This window comes from Peromyscus leucopus, chromosome 8a (genome assembly GCF_004664715.2).
Source record: "Peromyscus leucopus breed LL Stock chromosome 8a, UCI_PerLeu_2.1, whole genome shotgun sequence".
In the NCBI taxonomy this organism is placed as follows: domain Eukaryota; kingdom Metazoa; phylum Chordata; class Mammalia; order Rodentia; family Cricetidae; genus Peromyscus; species Peromyscus leucopus.
Window position 1 is genome coordinate 17,156,289 of NC_051085.1, and position 18,599 is coordinate 17,174,887.

At 41.9% G+C, this 18,599-nt stretch overlaps 1 protein-coding gene across 1 annotated transcript in view; it reads right to left on the reverse strand.

The window, feature by feature from the left end:
* Nucleotides 1-1,223: 1,223 nt before the first annotated feature.
* Nucleotides 1,224-18,599, reverse strand: part of Man1a1 (mannosidase alpha class 1A member 1) — a 170,475-nt gene continuing 153,099 nt past the window's right edge. Inside the window, exons 9-13 of the mRNA XM_028868365.2 lie at nucleotides 16,946-17,061; nucleotides 12,339-12,558; nucleotides 11,330-11,502; nucleotides 2,018-2,133; nucleotides 1,224-1,656 (exon numbers count right to left, since the gene is read on the reverse strand). Coding sequence (XP_028724198.1) covers nucleotides 1,530-1,656; nucleotides 2,018-2,133; nucleotides 11,330-11,502; nucleotides 12,339-12,558; nucleotides 16,946-17,061 — 752 coding nt within the window. The 3' untranslated portion in view covers nucleotides 1,224-1,529. The remainder of the gene's footprint in view (nucleotides 1,657-2,017; nucleotides 2,134-11,329; nucleotides 11,503-12,338; nucleotides 12,559-16,945; nucleotides 17,062-18,599) is intronic.

Below are 18,599 nucleotides of genomic sequence, written 5' to 3' on the forward strand. Positions count from 1 at the left end.
AATTGTCTTAGATAAATAGGTCAAACAACATGAAACCCAATAAAATTAGAAAGTTGGAAGACTATAAATGCACAGGAATCTATACTTTAGTCTAATCCAAGGGGTTGTACTATTTGTTTTGTTATCATTGTTGACAATAGTAGGTTGAAATCGAGGTGGTTAGTCTTTGTCCCTTGGTACACACATAATAACAATCTATTTTTCATATAAAGAGCAGGTGCGGTAATGAAAGCTATCACTAAATCTGTTCTTGGGAAAATCTTTCATATTTCAAGAAAAGGTGTGGAAGAATCATATAATCATTTTGATCTGCTACAGATCAAATTATGAGGGGGTGTGTCCATTCCTATAAATTATTTCTAAGTTAAGATCTTTATGCTGAATGTAACCACACTAAGCACACTGTATTCTTAAGAGCTAATTAGATTTTCCTTAGTTGAACACGAATAGATAAATTGGCAAAGTTTCTTTCACTGGGTGAAAGCTTGAAGTGAAGTAATTACCTACATCTGGGAAGAGCCCTTTGCCAATCTGAACCAAGTGCAATGATTCCGTTCCTTAAAGAAAAGCCAGAGATGAAATGCAAATACATGAACTAGTCATATGAAATTCTCAGTCTCCTTTTAGAGACCAGATTCCAGGACGGATTCAGTTCAGAGCAAAACCTGGCAGGTTAAAAGTTACATCGCTTCCCTTTCAATGGATTTAGAAGCAGGGGTCCTCTGCAGAACTCACATGCTCTCCTTGCTGTGCAGTGGGGAATGGAAGAAATTAAGCGGTACGTGACACAGAGACGACACAGGGCATTTAGAGTAAAAGTAGGGAAGAAATTCCAAAGTGCAGAAACACTAACATAATCAAAAACTAAAACACACTGTGCTTGCAATGAAATGAGGTCAGTGTGGCGGCCTCTTCTGGGATGACTTTCTCATTTGAATTGTAATGTGAACGGAGTACTTTAGAGGACATTCTATCAAATAACGATAGACCTGCTAAGAGGCTGTCACAGTTATAAGATCTGTCTCTGGTGGATAGACAAACCAGATTAACATGAACTTGAAAAGGAAAAAAAAGCTTTTTTTTAATACTTAATTTATTATTATGGCTTTTTGCAACATGGCAAAACATTACAGCTTAAAGCAGACACCATCTCCTCATAGAGGAGGAAAAAGTTTTGCAGTCAAATCAAATCGTAATTAAGAGGTCACTGGTAGACTGTTCTATTCCGTTTCATGAAAATGATGTCACAACTTCATGAACTCCAGAAACAATAGATTCCTTCAAAAAAAAAAAAAAAGACAGACAAACAAAATCAGTGGATCCACTAGCTGGATAACAAAGTAATAAGCAATCGAGGTCCACTGAGGCTTATGATAATGAACGTAAAAGACTGCAAAACAATTTTAGAACTTAGGATAATCATAGACTTTTATCAATCAATAAGAGTTCATCATGTGTCTGATGACCAGGAAAGGAATTATTAAGGTATGCAGTGAGGGAATGAAGCAGAGTGAAATAGAGAATGTCTTTTATTTCTCTTTGACCTCAATTTCCTTTTTCTCTTCTCGGAGTACAGGGAAAGGGTGGGCCTCGGTATTGAAGATCCAGTGTTCTAGTGGAAGAAGATCGTCATCAGAAAATATTAAGTACAAATACCTGGAGAGAAAAAAAAAATGAGACTATAAGGCACAAGAAAGTATGTCACAAAACACATCTGTACTTCTTGTAGAGAACCACAGATGTCAGTCAATTCTAACGCCCACCACTCTTATCATGGCGTTAGTCATGCTTTGGGTGCTAGTGTATGAGAACCATGCGGAGTAATTCCAGGTCAACCAACTCAGCAATGACCAGAGGTCCCTGCAGAGACACAGACTGTGATGTCCACACACCCGAACTGGAATGGAGATCACACATCAGTCATATTTGGTCTATGGTGAATGTGTTCATCGTGAAGACATCTGTAGAGAAGACCTCCTTAGGGGCCTTAGCACAGGTTGAGGACAGTTGTACTTACTTTAGTGTCTCTGCCAGGAAGAAACTTTGCTGGACATCGTCATAACTTTCATTAGCAAAGTAAACGTCCCGTAGGCCTGAGTAGCCACCATTCACTCTGCAGTGACTTTCCAGAGCCTGAATTGCCAAGAAGAGGGGGGAAATCAGTAAAGTTATTATTAGCATTTTTTTATTAGATTGTAGACTGAGGAGGGAATGAGAGCTTGTAAGAGTTTTTGATAGAAAAATTTAAAAAATTATGACCTATGCATTATATATCTTGCCTCAAAAGAACACTTCCACATTTGGTTTTGTTAAAATTTGCACTCATTTCTAGCATTTCGACTTTTGGTCCAGACCAGTGACTCCCAAGCTGTGGGATGCGACTCCTTGGGGGATCGAATGACCCTTTCCCAGGGGTTGCCCAAGACCATTGGAAAACACAGATACTTACATTGCAGTTCCTAATAGTTGCAGACCCATAGTGATTCTCAAGCTTCCTAATGCTTCGACCCTTTAAGACATGTGGTGACACCCCCCCATCATAAAATTATTTTTATTGGTACTTTCTTTTCCCCCCGAGAGAGGGTTTCTCTGTGTAGTTTTGGTGCCTATCCTGGATCTCGCTCTGTAGACCAGGCTGGCCCTGAACTCACAGAGATCCTCCTGTCTCTGCCTTTTTTTTTTTTTTTGGTTTTTCGAGACAGGGTTTCTCTGTGTAGCTTTGCACCTTTCCTGGAACTCGCTTTGGAGACCAGGCTGGCCTTGAACTCACAGAGATCCATCCGCCTGCCTCTGCCTCCCGAGTGCTGGGATTAAAGGTGTGCGCCACCACCTCCTTATTGGTACTTTATAACTGTTTGCTACTGTTATGAATCATAATGTAAATATCTGTGTTTTCTGATGGTCTTCTGTGACCCCTGTTGAAGGATCGTTTGACCCCCCAAAGGGGTTGCAACCCACGGGTTGAGAAACAGTGCTCTAGATTAAAGCCAAGGCCAATCAAAGCCCACCTGCTATGTCCAGCCCACTGTCTATTTCTGTAAGTAAAGTTTTATTGAACAATGGCTAGACTCTCTTCCCTTGCTTACATAGTGTCTGTGGCTGTTTTTTGCACCACAATGAGAGCAGTGAGTAGTGGTGGTGGAAATTATATAATTCTGCATGCCCTTTATAGGACAAGTGTGCTGATCTCTGTCTAGGCCTGTTCTCAATGTCAACTGGGGCTGTAAAGCACTGGTCAAGAAAGTGTGCTGGACCCCAAAAGCTTCTACTTCGATCAGAATATATTAACTACATCTTTCCAGTTAAGTCCTAGTAGAGTACAGTGAACTAGTAACGATATTAGTGATAGAATTGAAAAAATAGAAAGCTGAGAGAAACGTGAGGCTGGAATCCATTGCAAAACTCAGTTTTTTCCTTTCTTTATCATGTTAGAGAAGAAAATGGGATGAGTTCACTGACGACTCTAGAAGCTTAGAGAGACACGCTCTGTAGCTGTGTGGAGATAAAGAATATTTGGAGAGGAGATGGGCTGGCAGCGGAGGTATGAAAACGTTTGTAAAAACTTACAAAGCACCCTTCCGTTTTGTTATATGTCAATGAACTGACTACTGTCTGTAGATTTTTTTTCTACAGAAGCTCTCTTTGTTTTTATTTTTCTATGTTTCATACTTCTCAGCTTTACTGATGATATACTGGTGACAAATAAAAATGTCATACTTTTAAGATGTATAAGTGTGCTGCTTAATGTACAGATTGTGAAACAGCTACCACCATCAAGCTAATCAACATATCCATAGCATCACGAGTGGTTCTTTTTTTTTTTTTTTTTTTGTGGTTAGAATCCTTGAGCGCTACCCACACACTGCTATTCACTATCGTCACCACGCCGTATAGTAAGCTTCCGAAATGCTTTCATCTTTCAGCTGAAATTTTCAAACCCTTTTACCAGTAAATGTCCTTTTCTTCTTCCTCCCGAGTTCCTGGTAACAGTCCCTCTCTTCGCTACTCCTCTTAAGTTAATTATCCTAAGCGCTACATGGAGGTGCTATCTTTCAGCATCATTGGAAGTGCGTCTCACATCTTTATTTCTCCATCCGCTGAGGAGCATTTGGTTGCTTCTATAGGTTGGCTACTCTGAATGTGAGATTGCAGAAAACCCTTAGATTAGATTGCAGAAAACTCATATTGCATTTTCTTGGATATATGCCCCCAAATGGGACTGTTTCCCCTTATGACAGGTCTGTTTTTAATTTTTTTTTTTTTGGTTTTTCGAGACAGGGTTTCTCTGTGTAGCTTTGCACCTTTTCCTGGAACTCAGTTGGTAGTCCAGGCTGGCCTCGAACTCACAGAGATCCGCCTGGCTCTGCCTCCCGAGTGCTGGGCTTAAAGGCGTGTGCCACCACCGCCCGGCTGTTTTTAATTTTTAAAGAAACCTCCATACTATTTCTCATGATGGTCATACCAGTTTGTATTGCCACTGACAGAACACAAGGGTCCCCTTTTTTTCACACCTATGACACTCTGGGTAATCTCTTGATTTTTTTTCATAATAGCCATTTTCAGAGAAGTGAGGTAGTCTCACCATGGCTTGGCTTGCATTCCCTATGATGAGAGATGCTGGGACCTTTTTCATACAGTTTTTGGCTACTTGTATGCCTTCTTTTGAGATTCTTCAGCCTACTGAGATTCTTTGCCCATTTTCAAAAAGGTTTATCTCTCATCACTGAGTTCTATGAATTCACCATTTTGAATATTAACTTCTTATAAAATATAGTCACAGAGTGTACTAACAAAAAGTCAGCCATAACACTATGAGGCAATAACATCTTATGGGAATATGGTCAAAAAGAAAAGTTAGCATGTGGTTATGTGATAGCAAATGGCTGAAAATAATTTCCATGTCCTGTTCCTTTAGTTAGGTTGGTTGTTTCCTCTGCTGTGCAGAAATGTTGTAGACTGATAGGGTCCTGTGTGCTTTATTTGACTTTTGTTACTGTGCTGTGAGTGTCAAATCCAATAAAGCCATCGACAACCTTATAGCAAGAAGATTTTTTTCCTCAACATTTTCTTCCAGGAGTTTTATTTATTTCAGATCTTATATTTAATTCTTCAAAAATTTACACTCTGCAGAAAACTGCCACCTGAAATCTTGTCCTGATTCACAGAAAGCTGAGATAGTTCATCCTCACTGTCAACAGGACTAGATGTAGAATCACTTAGGAAACTCAGCCCTGGCCATGCCTCTGAAGGTGTTCCAGAGAAGGAAACTGAGGAGGAGAGTTCACTGATGAATATGGGTGGGACCTCAGACTGAGAAAGGATGATCACCAACATTCATCGCTCTCTGATTCTTGACTCTGGATGCAGTGGGACCAGCTACCTTCTGTTTCTGCTGCCCTGACTTCCCCTCATGACAGACTCCTTCAATCCTGGAGGCCAAATAAACCCTCCTGCTTTAAGTTATACTTGTTGGGTATTTCTCTCACAGCAACAAGTTCAGTAACTAACAGAAAAACTGATATTGAGGAATGGGCCAGTGCTGTGATAAACCTGGCCATGTGGCATGTAGGCTCTTGGAACTGGCTGGTAGGGGGGCTATGAAGAGGTTGGATAGGAAAGCCCTACAGTGCCATAAGCAAAGCTTAATGGGTCCTTCTGGGAAAAAAAAGTAGACAGAGGAGGTCCAACTCATGATGACGTAGAAAGGAACAAGAATAAATAAAACTAAGAACGAGTTTTATTCTAGAAGTTATTGGGGTTATATTCTGGCAAAAAAAAAAAATCTGGCTGTACTGTTCTTGTGTCCAGAAAATTTGAGTGAGCCTGGAATTTAAGCACAGTGGAGTAAATTGTTTTGTGGAGGAAATCCAAAGATGGCATAGCATGTAGGCTGGGCTGTGATTACTTCTTAGTGCATGTATCCAGATTTACAGTGAGAAAGAGCAGACCGTTCAGCAGAAAGACCTTAAAAATGTTAGCCAGATTAACATATCTAAGAAATTTCACACTTTGCCCTGAAACTATAGGAAAGGTTCCCTGAGGGCAAGACTCATCATCCAAAGCTGGAATTTGTAGAATTAATTTTAGAAGGAGAAAGCTTGAATTGAGAATGTTGCTAAAGGGATCATCCACTGCAAAATAACTGCCTTGGAGAATGCTCCCCCATGCTCAGCCGCCAACATACATAGAGGTCACTACAGCTCAGGCAGAGGGGAGCTAGATAATTCCTGAGCTGGCAGCAGAACTTAGCCGCATCGTCTACATATTGGTGGTCTTTCAGGCATGCAAAATGCAAGAATTCCTGGGTAATTAAGTCTTACATCAAGGTTCCAGAAAGTGGCTGGGACTAGCAGTGTTTGGCAGAGTTGAGTCCTCCCCAGGAGGCTCTGAGAGTCCATTGCTTAGAGCTGTGAAGCCTGAGTTGAAATGCAGATACCGTGATGTTGGAGTTGCCAGGACCATTGGCCATCTTTTGAGGACAACAGTAGGCTTTAAGTGAAAAAGCCCAAGGCGAGGGTACATATGCTGCAGTTTGCAAAACTCGCGAAGCAGGCTTAACGAAAGCTTTTGGATCCCAGATTATGTCACTGAAATCCCTAGAGGCCAGGCATGGAGCTGGAGGTGTTGTATTTTTCTCTCCCTTGGGTTTTGGTCTTGTTAGCAAGGTCTTTCCTTGCTACCCTCCCTCTCCTCCCTTTTGGAATGGGAACATTTCCTCTGTGTCATTGTATATTGGAGATACACAACATGGAATTTTGATTTTAGAGGTGGTGATGGTTAAAAGATTGCCTTAAGTCTCAAGATTTTGGACTTCTGCTTTTGAACAAAGCTAGAGTTGTTACAACTTAGGAGATAGATTCTTGGAGGTAAACAAGGCATTGTATTGTGAGATGGCCACGAGCCTTTTCAGGGGTAAAATACTATAGATTAAAGTGTGTCTGAGTATCAAGTTGAGTTGTCAAAGATCAGACTTGTGATGGTTCACTGTCTATTGAATGGATTGGGCATCACCTATGAGAGATACCTCTGAGCATTCTGAGAGGGCGTTTTCAGAGGACTTCATTGAGGAGGGAAGCCTCACTCTCATTGTGTGTGGTACTATGGATGCAGGTCCAACCAATAGGAGAAAGCATTCATTTCTCTCTGAATCGTGTCTGTGGACATAAACAGCCATTCCAAGTTCCCTCCACTATGCCGTCTCCACCATGATGACTACATCCTCAAACAATGATCTTAAACTCTTTCTGTATTAAGTTGCTTTTGTTGGCTATTTTGCAAAGCAGCGAGACAACTAATAAAACTGTATATACACAAAAAGCAAAGATTGAGATTAAAATCATAATACCATAAGATTAATAGTGAAAGGTATATAAGCAAGGTAAAGTTACTCTTAATTGCTCATTCTAATTTCTATTTATACCATGAATCACAATCCTGTCTCGCATTTACATATGTTTGCACATGTGTGATCATGTATGGGTAGATATGTGTGTATGGAGGCTGGGGAACAGTCTCCCTCAAATGTCAATCTTATGAAGACAGTCACCTCATTTGAGACAAAGTCTCTAATTTGTCTGAAGCTAATCAATTAGGCTAGACTGATTGGCTATCCATCCCCAGGGATCCCCTTGTCTCTACCTCCCCAATGTTGGGATTACATGTGCATGTTGCTGAGCCTGGCTTTTTGTGGGACTGTTGGGGATTCAACTCAGGTCCTTATGCTTGTGATGCAAGTACCATACTAACTCAACTGTTCCCTGGCTATGCTTTTTCCTTACACTTATATTCATATCCCATACCTCCCAACATTACATGTCTTTTCATGTTAGTTATGAAAAACTTTCATTAGCTAGAAAAGGGGTTTGAAAAAAAAATCACACTTTAAAAATGGAGCTCAGAAAAGAAGAAAGAGAAAGCATGTAGCAGCCACGATGGTTCCTGAGCAAGCAGGGACATTGTACCCAGTGCTCAGCCTCAATCAGCAGATACTGATAACGAGGCCATTGGATTTCATATCAGGGACAGAGGGCAGAAGAAAAGAGAGCAGTGATTCATGAGAAGCACTTAATTGCTAGGTGAAAGGAAATCCAGCCAGCGTGCTATATGAACAAAGAAAAGATAAATTCCCCATGGCTTAGTACTTAAAAAAAATTTTTAGGAAATGAAAATGATAAGATTAAAAAGATGCTTCAATTAAATTCTAAATATTATACACTAAGACAAAATTGGGGGAGAACCCTCAAGGCAACTTTCAATTCCTATTATTTTTCTCTCCCTTTTTGATAGAAAGGGCTATCAAAAATAGCCAAGTATTAGATACATGGACTAAGCCAAAATTTATCTGTAAAGGGGGAAAAAGGTCAGTATTTAATAAAGAAACAGGTGAGGTTATTCTGGTATATAATGGAACCCACTTTCCAGATATTTCCTTAAAACTGTCCTAATCACAAAACGTGTTCTTGGTTATTCCCTTGAAGCTCTTGGGTGAGGATCATCTGAGCCAGCCAGGCACAGTGATTAGCTATCCTTTCTGTCTATGGAAGTTTCCATGAGTTCTCTCATTTGGTAAAGAGTTGGCAGATGGACACAGTGGCACATGCCTCTAATCTCAGCATGTAGGAGACTCGGGCAGGAGGACTGTGTTTGAGGCCAGTCTGGGCTACCTAATGATACTCTGTGTGAAGCAAACAACAAAAACCCAACTGTCTGCTCATCCAGCCATCTACCTGTTCAACCAACCAATGCCCCCCCCAAAAAAAATCAGGAAAAGAAAAGAGATAAAGGGTTACCATTGTATATAGACAACACACAGTCACCTTTCTTTACAGTCATTCTTTTTCCTTCTGTAAGTTCTCTTCGGGCAATAGGCACAGTATTTGTGCTGGCTAGTTCATGTCAACTTGACAGAAGTTACAGGGATATGAGAGGAGGGAACTGAGAAACTACCCCCAGAAGACCAGGTGATAGGCAAAGATGGTAGAGCATTTTCTTAAGTAGTGATTGATGGGGGAGGGCCCAGATCATCATGGATGGCACCCCTCTGATCTGGTGGTCCCTGGTTCTATAAGAAAGCAGGCTGAGCAACAGCTATGCTCATATCAGCATTGTTTGTAATAGCCAAAACCTGGAAACAACCTAGATGCCCTTCAACTGAAGAATGGATAAATAAAATGTGGCACATATACACAATGGAATACTACTCAGCAGAGAAAAACAATGACATCATGAGGTTTGCAGGCAAATGGATGGATCTAGAAAAAATCATCCTGAGTGAGGTAACTCAGACTCAGAAAGACAAATATGGTATGTACTCACTCATAGGAGGATACTAGATGTGGAAGAAGGATGACTGGACTACTACTCACATCACCTGGGAGGCTACCTGAAAAACAGGACCCCAAGAAAGATACGGGGATCGCCCAATGACGGAGAAATGGCTGAGATCTAGATGAACAGCCTGGACATGAGTGGGGGTAATGAAGGGCGAGGGTTGAGGGAAAGAGAGCCTGTGGGAGTAGAAGATCCCAGCTGGATCAAGAACAGAGAGGGAGAACAAGGAATAGGAAACCATGGTAAATGAAGACCACATGAGAAAAGGAAGAAACAAAGTGATAAAGAGGCCCACAGAAATCCACAAAGATACCCCCACAAAAGACTGCTGGCAATGGCCGAGAGACAGCCGGGACTGACCTACTCTGGTGATGGGATGGCCAAACACCCTAATTGTGGGCGCTACCATTCCCTGGATGGGATCCTGGACTATGTAAGTAGAGAAAGGTCAGTGAGCAACAGCATGTCTCACCAGTGTGACCAGCTGCTTCAAACTGCAGCCTTGTTGACCTCCCTGCCATGGATCGTACCTCTAAACTGTGAGCCTGGATAACAGAATCAACCCTTCCTCCCTGGCTTTTACATGCGGGTTTGGGATCTGACCTCAGGTTCTCACGCTTGCACAGTAAGTGACCTCTCCTTTTTGAGACAGGAGCTCGGGTAGCTAGAGGTGGTTTCTAACTAAGCACCTAGCGGAGAATGACCTCGAGCTTCTGTTGTTTCTGGAGTGCTGGGATGCTAGTGTGCACTGCTGTGCCCAGTGCATTGGTCCCGGAGTCAGAACCCAGGCCCTGCGTGCTGCAGTGCAAACATTCTGGAAACGGAACCACACCCCCCAGCCCCGGTGTCAGAGCTGATGAAATAGGTTATTCTCGATGTTTCCAATTTAAACCAGTATTTGCAATTCAAGCTCACAAAGGCCTTTGCAGGCCGCGTCACAGCCAGCCTCTTATCCCCGAAGCTTATTCGGAATTCACTTTTAACACGTTTGCTTCCAGAGGGGGAAAAATGTAAATTTCAACCAGTGGAATCACCACTGATTGAATATAATTAGAAAACTGAATATTTTACCTAAAAGGACTGATGATTAGTGATAACAGATACACTAAGTGAAGAGAGTAGTCAGGAAGGTTCATCAAGGGCTTCCTAAGGTATCAGCTAAGCTTGCACGGACTTCCCGAGACTTCTGAGGCAGGTCCTTTCAAGATCACTGTTGATGGCAGCTAGCTTTCTAACAGGGAATGGAGAGAACAGAGCCAACTAAAGCATTTGCTTGTTCTTCTTCTCCACGTTTCCTCGCCCTCCTTTAGGACAAGAGCCTTTAACACTAGACATGGCTGGATGTATGTAGCTGAGGGCTCCTCTGGCACCCAGAGCACAACAGATTTGGGGGATAATGCTCCACGTGTGGTAGGAAGGGACCCAAGAAAAACCGCTAAAGCACCACACCGAGACTGATTAGAGAGATCCGACTGGTGAAGAACCCTTGCCCAAGGGACACTCTTCTCCGAGTTCTTCCTAGATTTAAGCAGATGGTTCACCCCAGGTGAAAACACAGAGTGTCGTTAAAGCCCAAAGACCAACGGAAAGGCATGGATTCGGCAGCCGTGGACTTCAAGCAGAGAGCGACAGCGCTGAGCATCCAGAAGCTGCCCAGTGTCCCGGTGGAATAAAGCAACCATTCTTTCTACGGTTAGGGTAACTTCTTCCCGTCACACACCTTTCCAGATCTTTCTGTCTAGACCTCTAACGTCCAGTATTCAAGTCTACCTGCCATACAGTTCCATCATTGCTCCCTAAAGCAAAGCTAAAGCCCACGGTGCGGAGCAACTTAACCAGAAACAGCCGGTCCTAAATGGAACAAACTTGATAGAGCTCAGGAAATCCCAGAAAAGATGCCATGACAGATTTACAGACACTGTTGAACATTTTTTCCTTTTTCTTTTTTTTTTTCCCCTAAGAAACTGATCTGTAATAAACATGCAAATGAAAACATCACCTCTACGGCTTCCCAGGCCCAGGTTCTGTACTTGGGATCATGAGTCAGTCGCCACATGTACATGTAAGTCTCGATAACTTCCGGCCGTAAGATGTAGTACTTTTCATTTTGCCTCGTGGCAATGGCTTCCACACCACCATCAAATCGGAAAGCTTCTGGTCCCAGCTTCATGACTAAAACACATGCGCTCAGTTAACAGGGGTTACCTCCTGAGTAAGGCTACAATCTGGACAAAACTGTAAGGTGCTTGGCCATCCTGAAGACAGATGCAAGAGTGACCCTTTTAAGGGCTAGTTATACACAACAAATAACACACAATACTCAACATATTTCTAAATTTGAGTCATCTACAAGAATCTATTTTAGAAAATGGCAACAATTCTTTTTCCTTTTTTCCTTCTTTCCCTCACTTAACTCTGATTTATTGAACACCCACCAAGTGTTTATAAAGCACCACAGACATTTGCTAGGTGGCTGGAAGCTTGGTGGCTGAGAATTCTCCTAGTATGTCACAAAAGGCCAGCTACTTGATCCTTGTGTTTAAATGCATATTTTATAATTAGGAAGCCAGACATATAATCTCCTTATGGGACTTTGGGGAAGTTTCTTTTTGTATCAGATCAGAGACACTTACTCAGTGTTATCGAGGTAAATCAAAGGTCAGTAAATGAGGCTGGCTTAACTTGCATGGCCGACATTTTTTTTTTTTTTTTTTTTGTTACTCGATACACTAAGATGTATATTTTTGTATAAAAACGGTGACTTTTAAGTAAAGACCTAAATTCCTTTAAGATATTAGTATCATCAAATTTCACAGTGGTTTTCTTTTCTCCCTCCTCCCTCCCTTCTTCTTTCCCTTCTCTCCCTTCCTTCCTTCCTCCCTCCCTCTCTCCCTCCCTCCCTTTCTTCCTTCCTCCTCTTTCTTGATGATAGCTATGGCAAAGCTCTTTATTGAATGAAATCAAAGCACGGGGCAATGGACTGGGGAGGAAGAGTAACAGGTACTCACAGGTGCGGTTGTAAGATTCATGACAGGTGCGGGCGATTTCAGCTCCAAGTTCAAGGTAGTGCTGGGCCAGGGCTTCGGGAGCTCCGTCTGCCCCGAGTGCAAACATGCCCCCTGCAAAGCACGTCAAGTGGCCCATTTTGTGTTCCAGGAGGCCCCCCTTCCACTCTGCAATGTATGTTAGTCCCCCACTGGACTTGCGGATCAGGTGAGTCTCAATGGCCTGAGAAAAAGACATTTTTGATAGTCTGTGATTTTTCTCAAATTTATAGTAATTCTATATTACTTCATAATCAATTGTTTCCTTTTCTTTCCTTCTTTCTTTCTTTTTTTTTTTTTTTGAGACATGGTTTTTTGAGGCATGGTTTTGCCACACATCACTGGCTGCCTTGAACTCACTATGTAGGGTAGGCTGGCCTCTCACAGCAATTCTCCTGCCTCAGCTTCTTGCGTGCTGGGATATGGGTATGTGCCAACAACACTCTCCGCTTTATACTATAATTAAAAACATATATATGTATAGATATATACATATAGAAAATACTACTTGCAATTTGAGTTTGTTATCGCAAATCTAATTGGATCTGAAATGCTACGGCTTTCTGTATTCTTTCCTCGACTCCCTGCTTCATCTATTCACCTGGTTAGAATTTTCTCTAGTATTCCAGCCCCACTGGCTTTGTGTGGCTCCATGACCAAACGCAGTTCTCCTTTGCTAAACCACTATTCCCTTCTCATAGACAAGACGCTGAGGCCATGTCTGAGTTGAGTCACTACAAAGCCCAGGCCCCACTGTCGAAGAAGAACAGAATGTACTAGAGTCTTAGATCCATCATGGTGGCATTACTGTTTTCTCCCACATAGGCTTCAACAGAAAAAATCCATCCATAAAATGGGAACAATGTCATCTTACTGCGAAGACTGAAGCATTTTGCTTAAAGAAGTCCTTATCGGAAGTAGCTCAGGTAAGTCACTCATTTACATCTCTTCTGTGGAGGGCCTGGGGAGATGGCGCCCCCTCAGTAAAGCCTGGAAACAAGCTGGGAGTGGTGGCCCTGGCTGTAATCTCAGTGCTGGGGAGGAGATAGGCGGAAGCCTGGGCCCCACTTTGCTGGCCAGCCAGGGGAGCCTCATCAGTGAGCGCCAGGCCAATGAGAGACCATGTCACACACAGAAAGCTGAGGGGAATGACTGGTGAGGAATGACCCCTGAGCTACCTCTGGCTTCCATGTGCTCACATGTGCATCCACACATGCGTGAAAAATGAAGTCAAGCTCTTCCCTTGTTTATTCTATTAAAGAACATATTCCTGTACCATTAAAAATTTTAAAACAAATGAAGATATTTAAAGCTAGGATAAAAATTAATATTCACAAAAATGACTTATATGGCATATTTTATTTATACGCATGAACTATTGATATTATCAAAAACTAGATTAGAATGAAGTAAACCTTGTATTTAAAAAAAATCAAAAAGTATGAAGCGTGTTTGGAATTACTAATTTCCAATTTTTATTTTTGATAGAGAATGATTCGCACATCATGACCCAGGAAGGAGAGGGCTCAGATGGGGTCTGTAGCAATCACTGCTGTCAGAAAAAGGAGGATTTTCAGGAAGCTCATTTGAGGAGCTAGAGAAGAATGGCCAGAAATGGATCTGCGGGCAGAGGAGACCTTCTCTACCTTTATTAGAAATAAACAAATGAGAGCAAGCCAGTAGGAAATAAATGACAACTGCTGTGCTCATTAGCTGTGGTTAAGCTAATTTTATTGATGGTTTAGTTATTACATTAATATTTCATTCTCATTTAATACCACCGAACATCTTAGCTATTTACACTTCTCATAACACAAATTGCAATAAAGTCCTTCAAGCAGATACTTGTTCATCACCCAAGAAATTATTCTTTCTACATGGCAAGAGTAATAGCTTTTGAGCACAGATTAAAGAAACATTATTACCCTGTTATGGAGAGTGAATAAAGTACTATATTATTTTTGCATGATTCTGACCAACTTGCTGCCTCCTAAAACAAACTATGATGAAGTTCTGTGCCCAAAGCAATGGTTTTGTGTGGAAATGGAAAAATGTAAATATACCCTACTATGACTCTAATAAATATTTTTTTGTGTGTGTCAAATCTATAGTAAATTGACTAGGGGAAAGAGCATGATATATTCTGTGGTTTAATTCTTCCATATTTGTATTAATTTGATGAGGCCTTTGAACTTCTAAATGATACTTCACCTGCCCATGTATCTTGCCCCACTTTGGGTTCTTAGTGTCCAGGGAGGCCATAATAAGTAGCTGAGAGATCAAAGTATTGTATAGTTAAAGCACACTGCGAGACATCCTATCTGAGTCTATCTAAAGCTAAAACCGAGTGACCACATCCCCAGTGATTCAACAGTTCAGAACAATAACACACAGTACCCTCCTCTTGATACAGGCAGATTTTTTGTTTACATTCTGTTCTTCAGGCTGGCCTTGAATCCCCCAAGTCAACCGAGCCTTAGGCTTCAGGCGTATTTCTGCCCTGACTCATCATAATCTTTAAAAAATGTGTTTTGCTGATACTTTGAAGTTTCATACATGTATGCAATGTATTTTGATCATAATTACTCTCCAAGCTCTTCCCCAACTCCTTCCAGATGCTCTCTCCCTCCCTTCCCTACTTCATATCCTATTTAAGAAAACAAACAAACAAACAAACAAACAACCCCCCCAAGTCCCACTGAGTCTAATTAGTGCTGCCCTTGTGTACATGGGTGTGAAGTCATTACTGACTCTTTCTCCCGTAGCCATCACCTGTCAGTTGCTCCTCAGCAGGGAGCAGGGGGCTGTGTGTCCCTCCCAATCCATTGGGGAATATTGATCATGTGCACAGAAGTACAACTTTAGTATGAGAAACTTTGCTCTGGAAGAGAACACTGCTTTCAAACTCAACTTTGTTTTATTTTTTCTAACTTTGCTCTGCAACCTGAAAATATACAGTGGATTGAAAATGTTTTTTTTATAATTAAGAGTCACAGGAAACACTTTGCCTCATTTGTTCTTAATGGATTTTCCTGTCAACTACTTGTCTAAACAGAATCCACTAACAGTTAGGTGGGTAGAGTTCTAGAAACTGGGCAGCGGGGAGGAGAGGATACTTCAAACAATATTTCAAAATGGCTTTTCATGGAATATCAAGACCTTAGAGGGCCACTTTAACATGAAAACAGTTAAAATGTCTGCTAGGATGGCAAGTAGACGACTCAGTGCAAGTCAAATTATATTGAAAAGAATTCTTAGGATCAATACCTGAAACCTCATGGGAGGGAGGAAAAGTAACCCTGGGAGATCTGAGTTCTTTGGTGCCACCAAGTGAGGACAGTACTGTCCAGACCACAGCCTAGCTTTCTTTTGGTGCTCTTCTGGGGCCTAAGGAATTTCTGAGGCCTGTGTCTGAGAATGGAGGCCTCTAGTTTGCTTTCTGAAGCCCTCAACTGATCTAGGGAGGGAAACAATGGAATACTCAACCTAGCTAGCAAGGTCAAAGCAAGCTACATTACATAACAAAACAAACCAAAACAAAACAAAAACAACAACAAAAAATCACGCAGACCTATTAGAGATGCCAACACCTTTAGGATAAAGACTTTAAATAAATGGTGTGGGACATTTCTAAGGCCAGGTGTGACAGTCTGTGCCTGAAATCCCAGCACTTGGGAGGTAGAAGCAGGATGATCAGGAGTTCAAGGTCATCCTTGGCTGTATGGTTCCAGGCCATAGTAGGATAGATGAGAGTCTATTTCAACTTTCTCTCCCCAACAAAAAAAATTTTTCCTACAAATTAATAGTATCAATTATAAAAAATAGTCTGTGCATTTACGAGAACAGTTAAGTTTCTTTGGATTTAGCTGTGATTTTATTAGATCTCTGGAGATGAGTTCAAACCACAGAAGCACTGGACTGTCAGTGATTTTTAGCAATTTTAACTTAGTTTTCAGAAAATAAATCCAGAGTTCCTTTCTCATAATGTAAAATGTCGCTATAAGACAGGAACATAGTCACATTGCTTAGGGAAAGGGGTAGATTCCAAGCAATGTGTCCTTCATCAGTGTCACCGTGTGGACATAACAGGGACACTGCTATGATGTGAGGAGACAGTATCATCTTTAGGGAGTACTGCCTTCCACCTGAGCTGCTGTTGGCCAGAATGGTAACTGCTCCATGACCGACCACCTTTCTTATGACAGGTGGCTATAGCTCAGGTTGACTTGGAATTTGCTCTGTAGCCCAGTCTGACTTTAAACTCAAAGCAGTCCTCCTGCCCTCAACCCCACAGTGGCTGGAAGTCCAGGGGGTTACCACTCTGCCTGACTAGATATACACGACTCTCAGGTGAGAACGAACCACATAATAACTTTCACTGCTCTGTTAAGGACTAAAATCCTAAGTATGGTTACTATTGTTATAAATACACTGCAGACATTGAGCTCTCTCTAACTGGAAATACTTTGCAAACCACTCATGGGGTACTCTATTTTTTCATTAAAGCCTGATTAATATGCAAGTTTTAAGTTTGAGCTGACAAGCGAAGACAATTTAAACATTGGGGCTACCTGAACGGCATCAAAATACATCTTCTTGGCTTCTACGTCAGTCCTGTCAGACATTAACCATGCCTTGAGCAGGTACTCATAAAAGCTGTCTCCAAGTCCTCCAACGGACACATGATCTGAAAAAGAGAGGGAAATGGATTTTGGAGTGACTCAGCCTTTAATTCAGATAATGCAGCAAAATCACATTAGCAACTAGGATTCAAAAGCCGTCAGCTGCAGTTCAATGGAACGCATGAATTCCAACAAATTCCCTGCTTCAGAAAGACCTTCTGAAATGAGCAGATGGGCTGGGGACTCATGTGACACACCCTTACAACCCCCCAGGGGACTTTAGCACACACGATGAGAGATTATGTGGAGTCACTTTTAATGAAGAAACCTGGTTCTCTAGTTCCCACAAACCAACCAACCAACCAACCAAATTAAAATGTTCCAGAGTCTATGTTTAAATATTTAAAATTTAGGTTAGAGCTGAGTAGATTACAAATATAAAACTCTGCGTTAGGCATGAAAACATAAAGTTGTTAGTAAACAACAGGCTGCTTGGGTTCATGTCATTTTTAAGACTCTGTGATCATTTTCCTAGTGTTCTGAGGGGAGAAAGGACGGGCCAGGTGTCCTAAGGAGGATGAAAGAAGAACAGCTTGTCTTCTGACATTTTCATCCCACAGTCCACCTCCACTGCCATTGACTGTGCTCGGTCTCCCGCAAAGATCACCTAGTGCGTCTAGATGTCCTCAAATTCACCACAAGAAAGCTGGTCATCTAGGCCAGGTGCGAGCACAGTGTGAGCCATTTTACTCTACAGGCCATGGGGATGGGGGTGGGAGGCGCCTTTGGGTGTTTGCTTTTCATCATAAAACATCAAGTATAAACGCCTCTTCATTTTTAAGGCACACCTACTTCCAAAACCGCAAACACAATCGATTGGAAACACCACACCCAGAATGGAGAGAACTTGAACATTAACAAAATGGCCTTGTGGAGTGTCATTACACAAAGCTAAATCTAAAATTAAAAGTCTGTTTCTTGACTTGGTTGTTCAGGAATGCATTAGCATGTCTCTAGATATAAAGAATTGAACTGTTCTGCTGCCCAGTCAACAGCTCCACTTGGAATCTGCATGGGTGCTGAAAAGTGAATACATGAGAAATTACATTTTTTTTTCTCTCTCTTTTTTTTTTGTCTTCAACTTCACCTCCTGCTAAGGTTTCCATCCTCCCATTCATACTCACTCGAATGCGGGGGTGGGGGTCAATGAGGTTGGGGTGTAGCTCAGCAGGCCACTTGCCTAGCATAAGCTAAGACTCTGGGTTCAGTTTCCTAGCAACACAAACCCCAATGACCAAGAGCCATTAGATACTCATTCATAAAACCATTTCGTCTGACTCCACCTTCCCACAGGCAGTGGGTTCTGACCTCTACACTCTATCCCTCCCACGTATCTTTTGAATTCCCCTCTTCCCCTCAGTTCTCACCCTGTGACCCTGGCTCAAACTACCAACTACCGTTGTCCTAGTCAGCTTTGACCTACAGCTTGACACAGCCTAGAGTCACCTGAGAAAAGACTCCCTGATGAGAGACGGAGAGACTGCCCAGGTCAAATTGGCCTGTGGGCTTATCTATAAAAGACCCTTTTGGTGTTGGAGCGCCC